At 44.3% G+C, this 19,397-nt stretch overlaps 1 protein-coding gene across 1 annotated transcript in view; it reads left to right on the top strand.

Annotated features, from left to right (window-relative positions):
• Nucleotides 1-10,626, top strand: part of RIN3 (Ras and Rab interactor 3) — a gene marked incomplete at its 5' end in the record, with an annotated part of 65,786 nt that extends 55,160 nt beyond the window's left edge. Inside the window, 3 exons of the mRNA XM_084207622.1 lie at nucleotides 3,650-3,781; nucleotides 7,365-7,528; nucleotides 9,427-10,626. Of these exons, the coding sequence (XP_084063748.1) occupies nucleotides 3,650-3,781; nucleotides 7,365-7,528; nucleotides 9,427-9,735 (605 nt within the window). The 3' untranslated portion in view covers nucleotides 9,736-10,626. The remainder of the gene's footprint in view (nucleotides 1-3,649; nucleotides 3,782-7,364; nucleotides 7,529-9,426) is intronic.
• Nucleotides 10,627-19,397: the final 8,771 nt, after the last annotated feature.

The following is a 19,397-nucleotide window of genomic DNA, read 5'->3' as shown; positions in this document are numbered from 1 at the left end:
TTTAATTAATACTAATCTATTCAAGTGCTGCATCCCAGCCAGGAGCTGACGTTGTATTTGCTTTGCTATAAACATAATAGGATGAGTTTGTGGCAGAAGAGAAGGCTTATTTTAAGCTTCTTAGAGATATTTATGAAATAAATGTTTCCTGGCCCTGCAGGGAAGAAGGGGAAATAAAGCAAGCAAGTTGTATCTGGAGTAGGACACCACCACCTTGAATAGGCAAGCTCAGTCTCACTGTCACTGAGAACAGTGGCAGGGTCAGAGCAAGATTTAACTCTGTCAGCTGCAAAAATTCCCCTCTGTGAGAGACCACAGATGGAGCAAGCCATACAGGTCTAGGAATTTGGCTCAGGCCCAGCTTGAAAGTAGAGCTGAGGAGGCAGCAGTTTGCAGAGAATACCTCTGCTGCAGCTCCCAGATGGACACTGGTTAGTGGACAGGAACCATGGGGGTTATACAATGCTGAAACCACCTCTCAGGTATCTTGGTTCATAGGCATTATTTCATCTATCTTTGTAGACTCCTGTTTCTGGGCATATTTGAGTTGCTGACAGCACCTATTTTCCCCATGGATGGACTGAGATATGGAGCACCTCAGGGCCATGCTTGGACTGATGGTCCAAGCTAGCCCCTGCAGCTGGAGGGGCCAGGAGAACAGGGGAGAATCAGAGTCCTGCCCTCTCAGGCACTTCTCCTTGGCTCCATGAGCAGTCAGTGGAGAAAGGCTATTGAGATGCCTACAAGGTGCAATACACCATGCCTGGCTGCTCTTGGCCACACTGGAGGTTTGTGGCAGCACAAAAACACACAAAATGGAGTCAGAGCTAGATCACTGGTGATTAGTTTTGCTTTTCCCTTGTTGACACATTCTGCTCCTGCTGACTTCAGCTTTTGCTACGGACGTGGGTATTTAAAATTGGGTGACATATAGCCACAGGTGGATTAATGTGGTGTCTAGTAATTTACACAGGTTGTGAGCATGGAACATGTGTTCTTTCCATTATTTCCAGCACATGGAACATGTGTTATTTCCATTATTTCAGTCAGACCTGAGTCATCCTTGCTCAGCATTTATTATTATTCTGTAGATCAAACCTTCATATTCAAAGCATATAAACAGCTGGGAGTCCAATAATATTTCTATGAAGTCTTAAAGTTGAGAAGAGTTTATACCAAGGACTGGAGGGCAGTCAATCAGCTTATAGAAATGAGATAAACAGCATGCAAAAGAATTGTCTCTATGCATGATTGTACGTACAACCACTTCTCAGACAAAAAAAAAGAAACAGGGAGATTCTGTAGGCATTCTTGAGAATTTTCCTCTAACTTTCACATCTGTAGACACCAGAAGCTGATGAATGGGGACAGGGAATTGTTTATTTCCAAACTGCTGTTTCCATTCTGCATTAGTTGGTCAGTCTGTTCTCTGTTCATGATCTGCTTTGGTGACATGTAAAAAGCCTGGAACTGAGCAACCAACCAGCCAACCAACCAAGCAACAAACAAACAACCCAAGGCTGTTTTTTTTTCCGGTGAATAGGATTGATATTGTAAAGCAACAACTTTATTTGATGCCCTTATCAGATATGACATGAATTAGTCATGAAAGAGAAGTAGTAGGGAAATTGTGCTATCAGTGTTGCACTGGAAATCCCTTGGCCTTAAGGATATGAGAATCATTCTATCCACACCACTGATCTGTAACTACTAGATCACAAATAAGTTTTTAATGAAGGGAAAAATGAGCCTAACAAATCTTTGGTATTTTGTATTACTTTATGCTAGTCTGAATTAGAACTAACTCTGTTGGCCTCTGGTGTACTTGGAGCAAATGGAGAATAGAGCTTTTTGCTGTGAAGATTTTCTGTTACATTTTCATGTTTCAGTTTTGTCTTCTTTTTTTTTTTCCCTGGAAAATATTAAATAGCTGTACTACTAAGCTGCTTGCATTAAGGTAATGTATGTGACAGTAATTAATTAGACCCTTCACAGAGTTAAAGCTTCCACAGAGACATAAGCCAAGGGAGCAACAGAATGGCCATACAGATGTTAATGGAAAGATTAAGTCCATTTATAGTTTTGTTGAAGACCTAAGGCTGTGTTTTTTAACTAAAGGCAGCCATAACAAAGCAATCAGAATTGAAAGCGTTAATCCAGCTTTCATTAAATAAATAGTCTGTTGTGGCGTGTGTGGGCTCTGCTAGAAACAGACTGAATTACTGTCCTGATGATCTCTCATTCTCTAACTCTTTGTTTTAAATGGATCAACTCTCTGTTCACTAGATGTATTACTGGGTTTATTTCAAAGCCACACTTTTTTTTTTTTTAAATCAGGGGCAAAGCTCATGTTTATTTGAGGCTTCAGAAGAATATCTTTCTTAGCCAGTGGAGAATCTGCGTCAGCTATGAATGACAAAAAAAGAAACCTGACTCATGGCAAATATTTGAAATAAGTCAGTGGGAACATTTGAGAAACAGGAATGTATTCCCTACCATGGAAGAGCATGTGTGCTATGGGCCAAAAATGGCTAGAGCATAATTTCACCAAAACTACATCAAGGGGACCTTCGATTCCTTGAGCTGAGACAAGCAGTTCTCAAGTGAGACACACATAGTCCATAAAACTAACATATCCAAGTGGACAGGTGAGGAAAAACTCCCCACAGTCTGGGGAAAGACATTCAGAATGAAAGCAGAGTAGGTTAAGCGGAGTGGTCAACTCTGAAGGCTGGCCTGGTAAAAAACTTGCTGTTGTGGGTTTTCCATGATGACTTTATGACATGTTGGTTGAAAGTGAAAGTATCTTTCAAATGAAAAAAGTTATCCTTGTGTGCTTTGTGGTTTATGCAAGGAAGCTTCAGTTTGGATTCTATCTTAAGTAGTAATTATTTATAATTGTGACTTGTTTTTTTGTTCTTAGAGATTGCAAACAGCTCTTACAGACTGTCTATTAGATCATTTCATTAACTTAGTTGATATGAATGTTTTAGGCACAAGAAATATTGGGCATCTGCTGTATACCAATTTCAAAAACTAGGTTAAAGTCCAATGTAAAGATCTGTTTTCCTAGCTAGACAGCATAGTTAGAAGGATGATTCCTCTTGGATCCTAGCTCTTGGGCAACTGTTTTAATTAGGATCATGTAGTGCGATGTTTTGCCTTCTGAAGGCATGTAAACACTGAAGTCCCCAGTTCTAAAACCACTGTCTCTAATTCTATTTTCTGGTTTTTGGTATCACACATAGAGTAATTCCAAGAGAATAAATACCCCTAATGCATGTAGACAACTTCCCTACAAATATTGCCAACCTGAACTGCAGTCTTGATGTCAGTATCAAATCAGAGGGACAAGCTGGAAGCCTTTGTACTCTTCAAAAATTGCCAGTCGTTTGTCATCAATGAAATTAAGTTTATATTTCTCCAGTTAATTTTCAAGATCCTATTTTGGGCTCGAAGCAAGTTTACTTACTTTTTAAGTGACCTAAATTTCTGTTTTCAGCATTTTTGCTGGTGCTTTTGAGCTGTAACTCTTCAGGTAATGTAAGCTGGAGTCTGCAAAGGACTCACTGTGCAAGAATCTGGCACCATTGTGTGGGAACAGGATTTTTGGCATTATTGGGACCACGCTGTGTTTCTCTTTGCTCAGGGAAGCCCTATGGTGCGGATGACTTCCTCCCTGTGCTCATGTATGTGTTGGCGCGCTGCAACTTGACTGAAGTCCTTCTGAATGTGGAGTATATGATGGAGCTCATGGACCCTGCTCTGCAGCTAGGAGAAGGTAAGAGTACAGTGTTTGCTCATGGGATATTCACTTTGGAAATCATCATTTGTCTCACTTCAGTGTTTATGAAAGTGGGGCAGCAGGGCTCTGGCTAGATTTTGTGGATAATACTTCAGCCAGTCTTTTCAAATCTGAATCTCTAAAGCTATTGCCAAGCATTTTAACTCCTTTTAGCAGTGCAGTGCCTTAAGACACAAGCTAGAAAGGCAGGGACTCATCATAAATGATAACTGAGGTGCTGGATTAGCAACCTAAACACAGACATCTTGTGTTACTTGGCCCAAAGGCTGAAAAGCTGGAAGGTTTTTGCTAAAATTGAACAGCTGCTGCTAAAAAAATTGTGCAGATTCTTTTATTTATTCCAGTGAGAAAAGAGCACATTTCTTAAACTGCTTTGTATGCCTGAGGGCTATATTCTCATGGACACTCTACTCCTAAATTTGAGTGAACCTTCTGACAATGTTCTCTGACTGAGCATCATAGCGAGACAGAGAAAATAAAGTTAGGTAAGAGAGGAATATTGAGTTTGGAAGTGACTAAAGACCTCTGTTATCAAAAAGATAAATACCCCAGTGGGCTTCTAGTTTCTTAAATATAGCTTGGAAAGCACATGCTTCTCAAGTGACAATTACACACTCTGAATTAGGAACACAGATCATTTATCACCGAGTAGTCACTAAACCAATAAAATGGGGTTTATTTTAGACTTTAAGTCTTTGGTAAGTACTGAGGTTCTAGAAAGGAGTCCTAGATGAACAACAGCAGACTAATTTTATTTACATTACATGAGGATATAAGTCTGAACATAAACATGTCATCCCAGCACAGTGGGGAGTGGGACAAAAGTAAATACTAATAGGATAATTAGTAGCAATACAGTACATTAGTAAGGTGTTTCTGCACAGGCTAGTTTTTCTGCAGAAAAGAATTCTTAGCAGAAAAAAATGTTAGCTGAAGGACAGCATTTTGTGGACATAACCAAGCTGCTTTTGGTGACTACTCTGCACACAGTTTCTACATTCCAAAGGGGCACACTACCAGGCTGGTTACTGAAGTCATCTGGGTTGGGGAGCTCAGGATATCAAAAGCAAAGCTGGCTGGAAGTTCTCGTAGCTCAAAGATGCAAAGACTTTGTGAAATGTGCACTCCAGTCAAAAGGAAAAATTTTGTGAGGGAGTTCCAAATCAAACGCACTGAATAATCACATCAGAAAGGACGGTAGGAGTAACTGCAAATGTGAAGAATGGGGGTCAAAAAAGAACATCTCAGTGAAGACATCTCTGAGATTGCAAAGTGTAGAATTAGCAAAAGGTAACTTGAGTCAGGCCTTTCAAAGTTGAATAGCAAAAAGTGTTCAGGTACAGAAATTAAAGGGAAAGAAGTAAAGCAGAAGTGAAAAAACTGCAAAATTGCATAAATCAATATACAAAATCACTTCAGTTTTGCCTCCAAATGAAAAATACACTTTGAATTAATTTAATAGCAATGGTGATGCTGAAGGCTGGAGCAAAGGCAAGGACAGATTGTAGGGAACAAGTGGATGGAAGTGAAGAAATTGAAAGTGGGCAAAAACTTAATGCTTAAAAAAGTTGTGATGAATTCCTGTTGTGGGGGTCTCGGAGCTCTTCCTCCCAGGGTTCTGAGGGAAGGGATACACCCTGCTCCCATCACAGCTACCTCTGACTCAGCCAGAAGAGGAGAAATACTGAATGACAGACAAAGGAGGGTAGTAACCGTATTTAAGAGGAGAAAAATTGCACTTTTAGACTTCTTAGTCTATTCTCAGCACCTCTTTGTGGGAGACATTAAAGAAAAATGAGTGTTTTGGGCAAAAACCTTCAGAACTGTAGGACACTCCTTATCGATCCACCAGAGCACAGAAAGTCAAATGGCAGTGTCTTGGTCTCTCCTCTCCGACAGAAAACTTCCACGGTGCTCTAAAAATACTGCTCTTCAATCAAGCGCTGTCTTTGCCTCTGTGGAGCAGCCAGCCGCGCTCCAGGGCCGCGGGCTCAGCAGCGCCGGGGGAGCCCCGGGCTGCGAGGGATGGGCTGGGTGCGAGGGCCACCTACAGGCCTGCGGCTGGGCTGAACAGCGCTCAGCGGGCCCCGTGCGCAGGCACCGGCTGCCGGAGCAGGGCACGGCCCCGTGTGCAGGCACCGGCTGCCGGAGCAGGGCATGCCCCGTGTGCAGGCACCGGCTGCCGGAGCAGGGCATGCCCCGTATGCAGGCACCGGCTGCCGGGGCAGGGCATGCCCCGTGTGCAGGCACCGGCTGCCGGAGCAGGGCATGCCCCGTGTGCAGGCACCGGCTGCCGGAGCAGGGCATGCCCCGTGTGCAGGCACCGGCTGCCGGAGCAGGGCATGCCCCGTATGCAGGCACCGGCTGCCGGGGCAGGGCATGCCCCGTGTGCAGGCACCGGCTGCCGGAGCAGGGCATGCCCCGTGTGCAGGCACCGGCTGCCGGAGCAGGGCATGCCCCGTGTGCAGGCACCGGCTGCCGGAGCAGGGCACGGCCCCGTATGCAGGCACCGGCTGCCGGGGCAGGGCACGGCCCCGTGTGCAGGCACCGGGTACCGGAGCAGGGCACGGCTCCGTGTGCAGGCACCGGCTGCCGGAGCAGGGCACGGCCCCGCCGCTGCTCTGTACTCCGCGGGGTGACTCTGCCCCAGCCCGGGCCCGAGCCTGCCGTTCCCAGCTGAGGCGGAGCTGGCAGCCAGCCCTTCCTTCATCGGCCCTGCCTCGGGGCTGCCCTGCGAGCCGAGCAGCGTCTCAGTCCTTGTCGGGGCTTGCCGGCAGCTCTGTGCCTGCAGCCGGCTGTTGTCAGGGCCCAGCTGCCGCCCTGCGGCCGCGGTTGGTCATTGATTTCCTGCTGCAAGCAGCGCCACAGCAGCCGTGCACGGGGTTCTGAGGGAAAGGGGCTTTTGTCACATTGCCCTGTTTCTCTGCGTTACCAAGATGCATCCCGCGAACCTGAACAGTCCAGGAATTACGGGTGAACGCCTGGGATGCCTGCGTGGTCAATAGAGAATGGAGGGAACAGAGGATGGGTTGCTCCTGCAGGTCTGAGACATCCCTCAACAGGAGCCCTGAAATCCAAACATGCGAGAGTAGTGCGGCTGGAGCTGGGGGGCTTGATCCAGGCCTTGTGCCTCTCCTGCAGTAATCTACTATTGTTTCTATTTCCCTGCATTGTGGGGACTGCTCAGGAGCCCAAGTTACAGACCTGTTGCATGGGCCCTATCAAACACAACAAAAAGATGGCCGTAGCCCAAAGAATAAACATCTGTGGCTAGGGCTTGTTTGTGAAAGCAGTTTTTATAGCTCTTTCCTTTCAGCCTGTGTTCTCTCCCAGGACATTACAGCCGCAGCAGTCTGGGGGGCGGCACTGATGTTGAGCAGGAGGGGCTGGAGGACGCTGGTCACAGGGTGTCCTTCACTCGGGTGACACCTGTGACCCCTGCGCTCCCTCCAGCAAGGGTCAGATAGCTGCCCCATGTGGGTACCGGCAGGCAGGCTGGGAGCGGGACCGAATGGCCCATGAAGGTGTGATGCTCATACAAGACTTTCACTTTTTGCAGGCTCCTATTATTTAACCACCACCTACGGGGTCCTGGAGCATATCAAGAACTATGACAAAATCACTGTGACACGGCAGCTGAGCGTGGAGGTCCAGGACTCCATCCACCGCTGGGAGCGACGGAGAACGCTGAACAAGGCCCGAGCTTCCCGCTCGTCAGTGCAGGTAGCCAGCCTTAGATCCTAGGGGAAAAGCCTGCATGCTTTCTCCATACTTAGAAATCTTTAATGTGGTAATTATTTTTAAATGAAAATAATTGAAATCACGATTAGAAGAGTACATCTGGGGCAAGGTTTCCAGATCTTAAAAGACACAGCACATTTGAAATACATACTACCTATGAAACAAATTTTGAAATCTTGAAGTACCCCTATAATACTGTAAGTTTAAATATAACTGCAAAGTGATTTTTTTGTTCATTCTCAAAGGAGGTGTGCTAGGAGCCTTTGCATGCAGGGGCCGTGGTAGGGACTCAGAAGCCTGTCTTAATCATCACCCTTAATGCCTGGGGAAATCATGGGCTAAACTGAGATGTGAGCAGGCTATGCAGGGCTGCTTCTAGATGGCATAAAGCTGTAGGGGGGTTTGAGACATCCCAAGAACCAGTTAGTCAAGCATCTTCCAGAGCCTGTCTGGCAGCAGGTAGGACCCATCAAGGTCGGGTCAGTTTGGAAGCCCATGCTGTGCATGGCCTGGCAAAGATCTCCCCGTGCACCAGTGGGAGAAGGTCCCAGGACAGATGAGCGCTCTGGTCCTCCAGCCATGATGAGACTGGTCCAGGCAGGCAGGGATACCCTGCCAGCCCCATGTGCTGCAATCAAATTATCACCCACAGGGAGGCAGCAAAGGCCATGTCTCACATTCTGTAGCACTTTCACAGTGTAGAACTGAAAATTGTGCATGCCGAGGGGAAAGCCAGGGGGAAGTCTCCTGTGGGGGAGAGTAGTCCATGTGAAAGCATGGAGCTGAACAAGTTTCCCATATTGCAGTCCAACCAGCCCCTGATGATCTCAGAAACGGTGAATAGTGTATGAGATACAGCAAATATCCATCCAGCCGTGAGTGCTGCTCTGGCAGCAGTAGCTCACAGAAGTACCTAACATGGAACATAATAGCTGAGCAAGCAAATGACACATTTCCCCAGAAGATTCCCACCACCTCCAGCAGCTGAAGGGCCATTTTTTACCCCTTTGAATGAGGGGTAGTATCAGAGCCATGAAAGCCCGTTCTGGCAGAGCTAAACCACTTGCTGATATGTTCAGCAGTCCCCTGCCCATCCTTCTGCTTGCCTCAATCCACTGCAGTGATACTCCTTAAATGTAGTTTGGAAGCCCATAGTCCATGCATTTGACAACTCCCCTTCTGCCAGGGAACCTCATTATTTGCTTAACAAAATGGGATTTGTTTTGGAGTTCACAAATGCAAATTAAACACTCAGGTTCCACTGTGACCAAAAGCTCTCTAGAGTCTGTTCCTTATGTGTTTGGCAAGATGAAAGCTGTCACAACAGTTGTTACTGCCTGAAACAGGATACAAGTAAATCAGCCTTCTCAGCATAACTTCTGCTATTTCCTTACTGATGGAAGGAAGTTCAGAGGACACACATTCAAGATGCTATTTGGGTGATTGTGAAGTTGCAAGGCCACCACACTGCTAGCCCTATCCCATTTCTGGGAAACAGGAGGTTTTCAGGCCAGATCTTTGACATTTCTGGTCTGTTTTTCTTGTCTGTCACTTCTTTGCAAACCCTTTCTTTGGAAGCTGTAAAAAGATGGGAGAATGAACCATTGCAGAGCATTCTCTAAGAATATTCAGTAAAATCAGAAAAAAGTGCTTTAACTTCACTGTCTTTATGGTGCTAAGTTTTTGGAAAGTGCTTGTTAACGTATTTGCTGATTCAGAGCCTGACAGAGGGAAGAAAGGAGAGAATAACTAGGACATTGGAGAATGACTGGAGGATATTTGGGAGCTCTAGGCAGCTAGAGCTTTGTGACTGAATTCTTCCTCCTTCAGGCCTAGGTTACTGTGTTAATTGCAAGGTCTCTCTTCATGTTTTTCTTCAGGATTTCATCTGTATCTCCTTTCTGGAAATCAGCGGTCAATCGAGGACACTTGCTTCCCGTCGCGATACCACAGCTGAGCAGCTGAGCCAACAGTGTGCTGAGAAGTTTGAAGTGTCCCATCCCAAGGACTATGGACTCTTTGTTTATGTTGATGACCAGTGGCTGCAGCTGGACAAAGATGCCCTTCCACACCATATCAAAGCCTCCCTTCTGAAGAGCGAAACCAAGAAAGATTTCCATTTTATTTATAAACCAATTGACCATAAAACCCCACCAGTTCCAATTGTCAAAGAGTCAGACTTTTCCTAAGGGCCATGCTGCTTTTTTTCTGTGTTTGCTGTCATCCTGGAAGAGCTGGATAATTTACCTTGTGAGATTCTCTGGTATCTGCAGAACCTGGAAGTTCTCTGGAGTGTGGCCTTCAACATAGGGCAGATGGGCTGGTTGTAGATGGTGTTTGAACGCACAGCATTTCTCGGTAGAGGTAATTTGCAGACGTAAAAGGAGCATTCAAGAGAACACTCATTCTCTGGAAAACTTGAAGTATCAAGCCTCAGAACCACTCAGCTGCAACCAGCCAACACTGCTGAATGTAAATGAACAGTAGAGAAAATCCAGAGATCTTGCAAAAAGGTGGACATTTACTTTATAATAAACGATGGCAGGTGTGAATCACATCTGTGCACAAGGCCTTTGAAAGGCCTGCACACACCTCAATCTGTTTGGAGGTAAGACTGTGTTTGTGCTTTATGGTATCTGTTCACCCAGTTTGAATAAACTGGGTCTTTTCTGATGTATTCAGTGGCATAGGGTGGCCACTTGTAGCAGAGCTCCATCTCTGTCTTGCTGTCAACAATTTGTCTTTGACTTTGAAATCCGCATAATTACAAACAGTGCAAGATGACCCTGTACTTTCACTAGGAATATGGTTTTTGCCTTCTATCTGTCACTCAAATCAGGTAGCATAGGCATTTTCATCAATGTATTTTTCCTAAAGATTCAAAGTCTTCACCATGAGTTTTACGTGTACAGCAGGTTTATTCACGTTGATTGTTTCTTAGGGTCTGGTTAATTGTATATTTATTTTAATATGTGATATGGTGCAATTATTTTAAAATAAGCCTTTGTAAACAACTTAATAATTTGCCCAGTGTATCAAACCAGATTAAAATTTGAAAGTCAAGAGGAGTTAGAATTAAATACCAATCCCTTTTTACATATCTGTCATTTTCACAGGTGTTATCCTAGCTGTAATTCCCACCAGGTTATTACTTTAATAAATTCAGGCTGTTGCAGATGGAACTTTCTAATTCTCCTTTCTGTGTGTGCTTTTAGTCATTCAGTCATTGCAGACCTAAATTTCCCTGAACAAACAAATTCTCACAGAATATATTGAATCAATGCAAAAATGCAATTCATTGAATTTGAAAACAATTTTTCACGATTGAATAATGGAAACGGGTGCCTTAGTTGCAAGACAGATCTGTGTCTTCTGGGTACCTTCACACAGGCGGGACTCCTACTGCAAACACAAAATACTGTGTTGTCTGCATGCAGGAAGCCAGTAACTTCCACTGCAGCTCCACCAGCTTGGAATCAGGCCTAGCAAAGCTCTGATTACAAAAAGGTGTATAACTCAGACTTGCAATTGTTTTCTCCCAATTACATTCAGAAGAGATTTAGGGCACCTTGGGCCAAGTTGCCCAAGGTCTCTGCCTTATTCCTGAAGCTCCAAGGATAAAAGGGTATTGCATAAAGCTGGTCCCTCTGTCAGTCTCTGGGGCTTGAAATAAATGTCCATGTCTATGTTCCCCAGCTGTAGCCAAATCTGCATACAGATAGCAAACCAGTGCTGTACATCTGCTAGCATGGCTATGTGCACATCTTGTTGGGAAGGGACAATTACCAAGAATGAGGAACAGTGAATAACAACAGTCTTGGTTTTGAGGCGATCATGTGCAGAGTTTGCAGCATGTGACCGTGCAACTGACTCCAAAGTCATGGTTATTTCTGCTATGTGCAGCTGTTGGCACCTCTGCCTTGCCTCTGGGAAGCATGTCTGCAGGATCCAAGAGCTGAAGCTCTCCCTCATGCTGCCCTCACCCTCCTGCAGGGCTGTGTGCTCCTGCTGGGAGCCTGGGCTGGTCTCAGGGTGGCACTCGGGATGCTGGGGCTAAACCTGAGCCCCAAGTTTCTAGTACCAGTCTGGGAGCTGATGCTGCTCTCAGGGCTCTGAGGACACTCACACAGGTGTGGCTGTCTCCAGTGCCTTAGCAGTGCCTCCACACCCTGCCTGTGGTCCAGGACCCCACATCAGCCTCCCAGGTCTGTCAACTCCTGCCCAACGTGATGCTGCAATAGGAATGGTCTCCAGCTCCCCTGCCCTCAGCCTGTCCCCATTGCTAGGAATGTGCTGGATGTTCAGGGGAGTTCTGGGGCCTCCCCTGATGCTCCCCTGATCCTTGGCCTGATCAGGTTATCGTTATAACATTCACAGTCAATGAGTCAATTACCTAAAAGTAATCTGATGGGTAAGAGGTTAAAAGAGAAACCTGGAAGGTAAGAAGTTAGGACTGATGTACTGGATATTTCTGCAACTAGAGCAACTAGCCTTTACACACTCCAGGGTCAAGTAACTGATTGATGAAGTGAAGCGCTCCAGCACTTCAATGTCCTGGGACATCTGAGTCACCAGCTGGACTTGGGGCTAGAGAGAAGTATAGGATAGAGCTAGTCAGTGGAGCCTGTGGAAAGAGTGTGAAATCACTGCAATCTGATTGGGCTCAGACATAAATTTACTACTGTCTAAACCCAAAATAAGAACTGCCGATTCCAGTTTTTGAAATGCAAGGAGTGCCTTGAACCTTTGAATTTATGTGGGCTTTTCTCAAATTGCATGTGCAACATTTTCCTCTGGAATAAAAACTGCAAAGCTCTGATTGGATTTGAAAGAGCTGTCATAGATCTCCCAAACCCAGAGATTATTGATGTTAATGCAAATTACTGTGCCTGGTTGTGAACTGACTGGAAGGAAATCCCTGAGCTAGGGCTCCATCCAGAGCAGAGCATGCCCAGAGGCTATGGGCAACTAGCTTATTTGGCCCCATCATATACACCATCTGAAACATTTCATTAAACATATATCTCTCAAGTACAAGGGCAACGTGGCAACAGCTGTCCCTTCTAAGGAAACAGAAGCTGGGAGAAGACCCATAAGATGGAATCTTGGATGAAATGAAATTTCATTTTGGGAAAAGAAACAAAATCTTGCAATTTCAATGGGTATCAATTGGGCAATCGTTGTCCACATCCCTGCACTACAGGGCATTCTATGCCTTTAAAGCGTTTCATTTCGACAAAGATTTTTTTTTCTTCAGTATTCACAGAATCTCACTCATATCTAGCCCTGAGACTTCAGTCTTCCCCCTTGATATTATTATCCGGAATTGGCAGCATCTCTGAGCATGGATTAGCGAAGTTTGGGCCCTTTCCAGGGCACCTCCTTTCCTCTCAGAGCACTTGGTAGTAGTCGGTAAATGTCCAAATGTTCTGGGTGTGGGGTTTTTTTTCAGTTCAATTTCATTTGATCCTATCTCCTTTGCAGAGTGTTTGTCAGCCTTTCTTTTGAGGTTCGCAAGATTCCGTTTCCCTTCCCGAAAGGAAATGAAATTTCCTTTCGGGAAGGGAAACGGAGTCTTGCGATTTCAATGGAGACCAAGTCAGGAATCTTTGGTCCATGTCCCTGCACCTGATGGCATCCCATGCCTTTTGATGCCTTGAACTTTGGCCACCCATTTTTGTATTTTTTCTGATGTTTTTTCAGTATCCCTGCCATGTCTGTCATATCTTCCCCTCAAAGCTGTGTCTTCTTCCATGTTTTTTTCTCCTGATTTTGCAGCATCGCTGAGCTTAGTTTTGGCATCTTTTGGCCCTTTGCACTGCACGGCATGTCATTTATGGTCCTTTTGGTGGCAGTCACAAAATTTGCAAATTTTTGATTTTTTTTTTGTGAGTTGCATTTTTTTGCATGATTGCTCCATTCCGGAGCGTTTGTAAGTCCTTCTTTTTTGTTTCCAGGCTTTCAGTGGGGTCCAATTTTTTCAAGCCGTGCTCTATGTCCCTGCACTTGATGGCATTCCATGCATTTGGGTGGCTCTCACTTAAAGAACCAATTTTTTTTTTTTTTTTTTTTTTCACTCTCCATGGCATGTCTCTCATATCTTCCCCTCAAAGTTGTGTCTTCCTCCTTGACATTTTCCCTGATTTTGCAGCATCTGGGATCTCAGCTTTGCATGTTTTGGTCCTTTGTGCTGCACCTCATTTCCTCCCAGAGCATTTTCTGCTACTCACTAAATGTCCCCATTTTTGGATTTTTGGGTTTTTTTTCGCTTGCACTTCATTTGATCCTATCTCCTTTGCAGAGTGTTTGTCAGCCTTTCTTTTGAGGTTCGCAAGATTCCGTTTCCCTTCCCGAAAGGAAATGAAATTTCCTTTCGGGAAGGGAAACGGAATCTTGCGATTTCAATGGAGACCAAGTCAGGAATCTTTGGTCCATGTCCCTGCACCTGATGGCATCCCATGCCTTTTGATGCCTTGAACTTTGGCCACCCATTTTTGTATTTTTTCTGATGTTTTTTCAGTATCCCTGCCATGTCTGTCATATCTTCCCCTCAAAGCTGTGTCTTCTTCCATGTTTTTTTCTCCTGATTTTGCAGCATCGCTGAGCTTAGTTTTGGCATCTTTTGGCCCTTTGCACTGCACGGCATGTCATTTATGGTCCTTTTGGTGGCAGTCACAAAATTTGCAAATTTTTGATTTTTTTTTGGTGAATTGCATTTTTTTGCATGATTGCTCCATTCTGGAGCGTTTGTAAGTCCTTCTTTTTTGTTTCCAGGCTTTCAGTGGGGTCCAATTTTTTCAAGCCGTGCTCTATGTCCCTGCACTTGATGGCATTCCATGCATTTGGGTGGCTCTCACTTAAAGAACCAATTTTTTTTTTATGTTTTTTTTTCACTCTCCATGGCATGTCTCTCATATCTTCCCCTCAAAGTTGTGTCTTCCTCCTTGACATTTTCCCTGATTTTGCAGCATCTGGGATCTCAGCTTTGCATGTTTTGGTCCTTTGTGCTGCACCTCATTTCCTCCCAGAGCATTTTCTGCTACTCACTAAATGTCCCCATTTTTGGATTTTTGGGGTTTTTTTCGCTTGCACTTCATTTGATCCTATCTCCTTTGCAGAGTGTTTGTCAGCCTTTCTTTTGAGGTTCGCAAGATTCCGTTTCCCTTCCCGAAAGGAAATGAAATTTCCTTTCGGGAAGGGAAACGGAATCTTGCGATTTCAATGGAGACCAAGTCAGGAATCTTTGGTCCATGTCCCTGCACCTGATGGCATCCCATGCCTTTTGATGCCTTGAACTTTGGCCACCCATTTTTGTATTTTTTCTGATGTTTTTTCAGTATCCCTGCCATGTCTGTCATATCTTCCCCTCAAAGCTGTGTCTTCTTCCATGTTTTTTTCTCCTGATTTTGCAGCATCGCTGAGCTTAGTTTTGGCATCTTTTGGCCCTTTGCACTGCACGGCATGTCATTTATGGTCCTTTTGGTGGCAGTCACAAAATTTGCAAATTTTTGAATTTTTTTTTGTGAGTTGCATTTTTTTGCATGATTGCTCCATTCCGGAGCGTTTGTAAGTCCTTCTTTTTTGTTTCCAGGCTTTCAATGGGGTCCAATTTTTTCAAGCCGTGCTCTATGTCCCTGCACTTGATGGCATCCCATGCATTTGGATGGCTTTCACTTAAACAACTAATTTTTTTTTTTTTTTCACTCCTCATGGCATGTCTCTCATATCTTCCCCACAAAGTTGTGTCTTCCTCCTTGACATTTTCCCTGATTTTGCAGCATCTGGGATCTCAGCTTTGCATGTTTTGGTCCTTTGTGCTGCACCTCATTTCCTCCCAGAGCATTTTCTGCTACTCACTAAATGTCCCCATTTTTGGATTTTTGGGGTTTTTTTCGCTTGCACTTCATTTGATCCTATCTCCTTTGCAGAGTGTTTGTCAGCCTTTCTTTTGAGGTTCGCAAGATTCCGTTTCCCTTCCCGAAAGGAAATGAAATTTCCTTTCGGGAAGGGAAACGGAATCTTGCGATTTCAATGGAGACCAAGTCAGGAATCTTTGGTCCATGTCCCTGCACCTGATGGCATCCCATGCCTTTTGATGCCTTGAACTTTGGCCACCCATTTTTGTATTTTTTCTGATGTTTTTTCAGTATCCCTGCCATGTCTGTCATATCTTCCCCTCAAAGCTGTGTCTTCTTCCATGTTTTTTTCTCCTGATTTTGCAGCATCGCTGAGCTTAGTTTTGGCATCTTTTGGCCCTTTGCACTGCACGGCATGTCATTTATGGTCCTTTTGGTGGCAGTCACAAAATTTGCAAATTTTTGATTTTTTTTTTGTGAGTTGCATTTTTTTGCATGATTGCTCCATTCCGGAGCGTTTGTAAGTCCTTCTTTTTTGTTTCCAGGCTTTCAATGGGGTCCAATTTTTTCAAGCCGTGCTCTATGTCCCTGCACTTGATGGCATTCCATGCATTTGGGTGGCTCTCACTTAAAGAACCAATTTTTTTTTAATTTTTTTTTTTCACTCTCCATGGCATGTCTCTCATATCTTCCCCTCAAAGTTGTGTCTTCCTCCTTGACATTTTCCCTGATTTTGCAGCATCTGGGATCTCAGCTTTGCATGTTTTGGTCCTTTGTGCTGCACCTCATTTCCTCCCAGAGCATTTTCTGCTACTCACTAAATGTCCCCATTTTTGGATTTTTGGGTTTTTTTTCGCTTGCACTTCATTTGATCCTATCTCCTTTGCAGAGTGTTTGTCAGCCTTTCTTTTGAGGTTCGCAAGATTCCGTTTCCCTTCCCGAAAGGAAATGAAATTTCCTTTCGGGAAGGGAAACGGAATCTTGCGATTTCAATGGAGACCAAGTCAGGAATCTTTGGTCCATGTCCCTGCACCTGATGGCATCCCATGCCTTTTGATGCCTTGAACTTTGGCCACCCATTTTTGTATTTTTTCTGATGTTTTTTCAGTATCCCTGCCATGTCTGTCATATCTTCCCCTCAAAGCTGTGTCTTCTTCCATGTTTTTTTCTCCTGATTTTGCAGCATCGCTGAGCTTAGTTTTGGCATCTTTTGGCCCTTTGCACTGCACGGCATGTCATTTATGGTCCTTTTGGTGGCAGTCACAAAATTTGCAAATTTTTGATTTTTTTTTTGTGAGTTGCATTTTTTTGCATGATTGCTCCATTCCGGAGCGTTTGTAAGTCCTTCTTTTTTGTTTCCAGGCTTTCAATGGGGTCCAATTTTTTCAAGCCGTGCTCTATGTCCCTGCACTTGATGGCATTCCATGCATTTGGGTGGCTCTCACTTAAAGAACCAATTTTTTTTTTATGTTTTTTTTTCACTCTCCATGGCATGTCTCTCATATCTTCCCCTCAAAGTTGTGTCTTCCTCCTTGACATTTTCCCTGATTTTGCAGCATCTGGGATCTCAGCTTTGCATGTTTTGGTCCTTTGTGCTGCACCTCATTTCCTCCCAGAGCATTTTCTGCTACTCACTAAATGTCCCCATTTTTGGATTTTTGGGTTTTTTTTCGCTTGCACTTCATTTGATCCTATCTCCTTTGCAGAGTGTTTGTCAGCCTTTCTTTTGAGGTTCGCAAGATTCCGTTTCCCTTCCCGAAAGGAAATGAAATTTCCTTTCGGGAAGGGAAACGGAATCTTGCGATTTCAATGGAGACCAAGTCAGGAATCTTTGGTCCATGTCCCTGCACCTGATGGCATCCCATGCCTTTTGATGCCTTGAACTTTGGCCACCCATTTTTGTATTTTTTCTGATGTTTTTTCAGTATCCCTGCCATGTCTGTCATATCTTCCCCTCAAAGCTGTGTCTTCTTCCATGTTTTTTTCTCCTGATTTTGCAGCATCGCTGAGCTTAGTTTTGGCATCTTTTGGCCCTTTGCACTGCACGGCATGTCATTTATGGTCCTTTTGGTGGCAGTCACAAAATTTGCAAATTTTTGATTTTTTTTTGGTGAATTGCATTTTTTTGCATGATTGCTCCATTCTGGAGCGTTTGTAAGTCCTTCTTTTTTGTTTCCAGGCTTTCAGTGGGGTCCAATTTTTTCAAGCCGTGCTCTATGTCCCTGCACTTGATGGCATTCCATGCATTTGGGTGGCTCTCACTTAAAGAACCAATTTTTTTTTTTTTTTTTTTTCACTCTCCATGGCATGTCTCTCATATCTTCCCCTCAAAGTTGTGTCTTCCTCCTTGACATTTTCCCTGATTTTGCAGCATCTGGGATCTCAGCTTTGCATGTTTTGGTCCTTTGTGCTGCACCTCATTTCCTCCCAGAGCATTTTCTGCTACTCACTAAATGTCCCCATTTTTGGATTTTTGGGGTTTTTTTCGCTTGCACTTCATTTGATCCTATCTCCTTTGCAGAGTGTTTGTCAGCCTTTCTTTTGAGGTTCGCAAGATTCCGTTTCCCTTCCCGAAAGGAAATGAAATTTCCTTTCGGGAAGGGAAACGGAATCTTGCGATTTCAATGGAGACCAAGTCAGGAATCTTTGGTCCATGTCCCTGCACCTGATGGCATCCCATGCCTTTTGATGCCTTGAACTTTGGCCACCCATTTTTGTATTTTTTCTGATGTTTTTTCAGTATCCCTGCCATGTCTGTCATATCTTCCCCTCAAAGCTGTGTCTTCTTCCATGTTTTTTTCTCCTGATTTTGCAGCATCGCTGAGCTTAGTTTTGGCATCTTTTGGCCCTTTGCACTGCACGGCATGTCATTTATGGTCCTTTTGGTGGCAGTCACAAAATTTGCAAATTTTTGAATTTTTTTTTGTGAGTTGCATTTTTTTGCATGATTGCTCCATTCCGGAGCGTTTGTAAGTCCTTCTTTTTTGTTTCCAGGCTTTCAATGGGGTCCAATTTTTTCAAGCCGTGCTCTATGTCCCTGCACTTGATGGCATCCCATGCATTTGGATGGCTTTCACTTAAACAACTAATTTTTTTTTTTTTTTCACTCTCCATGGCATGTCTCTCATATCTTCCCCTCAAAGTTGTGTCTTCCTCCTTGACATTTTCCCTGATTTTGCAGCATCTGGGATCTCAGCTTTGCATGTTTTGGTCCTTTGTGCTGCACCTCATTTCCTCCCAGAGCATTTTCTGCTACTCACTAAATGTCCCCATTTTTGGATTTTTGGGGTTTTTTTCGCTTGCACTTCATTTGATCCTATCTCCTTTGCAGAGTGTTTGTCAGCCTTTCTTTTGAGGTTCGCAAGATTCCGTTTCCCTTCCCGAAAGGAAATGAAATTTCCTTTCGGGAAGGGAAACGGAATCTTGCGATTTCAATGGAGACCAAGTCAGGAATCTTTGGTCCATGTCCCTGCACCTGATGGCATCCCATGCCTTTTGATGCCTTGAACTTTGGCCACCCATTTTTGTATTTTTTCTGATGTTTTTTCAGTATCCCTGCCATGTCTGTCATATCTTCCCCTCAAAGCTGTGTCTTCTTCCATGTTTTTTTCTCCTGATTTTGCAGCATCGCTGAGCTTAGTTTTGGCATCTTTTGGCCCTTTGCACTGCACGGCATGTCATTTATGGTCCTTTTGGTGGCAGTCACAAAATTTGCAAATTTTTGATTTTTTTTTTGTGAGTTGCATTTTTTTGCATGATTGCTCCATTCCGGAGCGTTTGTAAGTCCTTCTTTTTTGTTTCCAGGCTTTCAATGGGGTCCAATTTTTTCAAGCCGTGCTCTATGTCCCTGCACTTGATGGCATCCCATGCATTTGGATGGCTTTCACTTAAACAACTAATTTTTTTTTAATTTTTTTTTTTCACTCTCCATGGCATGTCTCTCATATCTTCCCCTCAAAGTTGTGTCTTCCTCCTTGACATTTTCCCTGATTTTG

The sequence above is a fragment of the Fringilla coelebs genome (assembly GCF_963513975.1).
Source record: "Fringilla coelebs genome assembly, chromosome: 6".
In the NCBI taxonomy this organism is placed as follows: Eukaryota; Metazoa; Chordata; class Aves; order Passeriformes; family Fringillidae; genus Fringilla; species Fringilla coelebs.
Note: the sequence above shows the minus strand (reverse complement) of the source record. Positions and strands in the feature narration are given on the sequence as shown.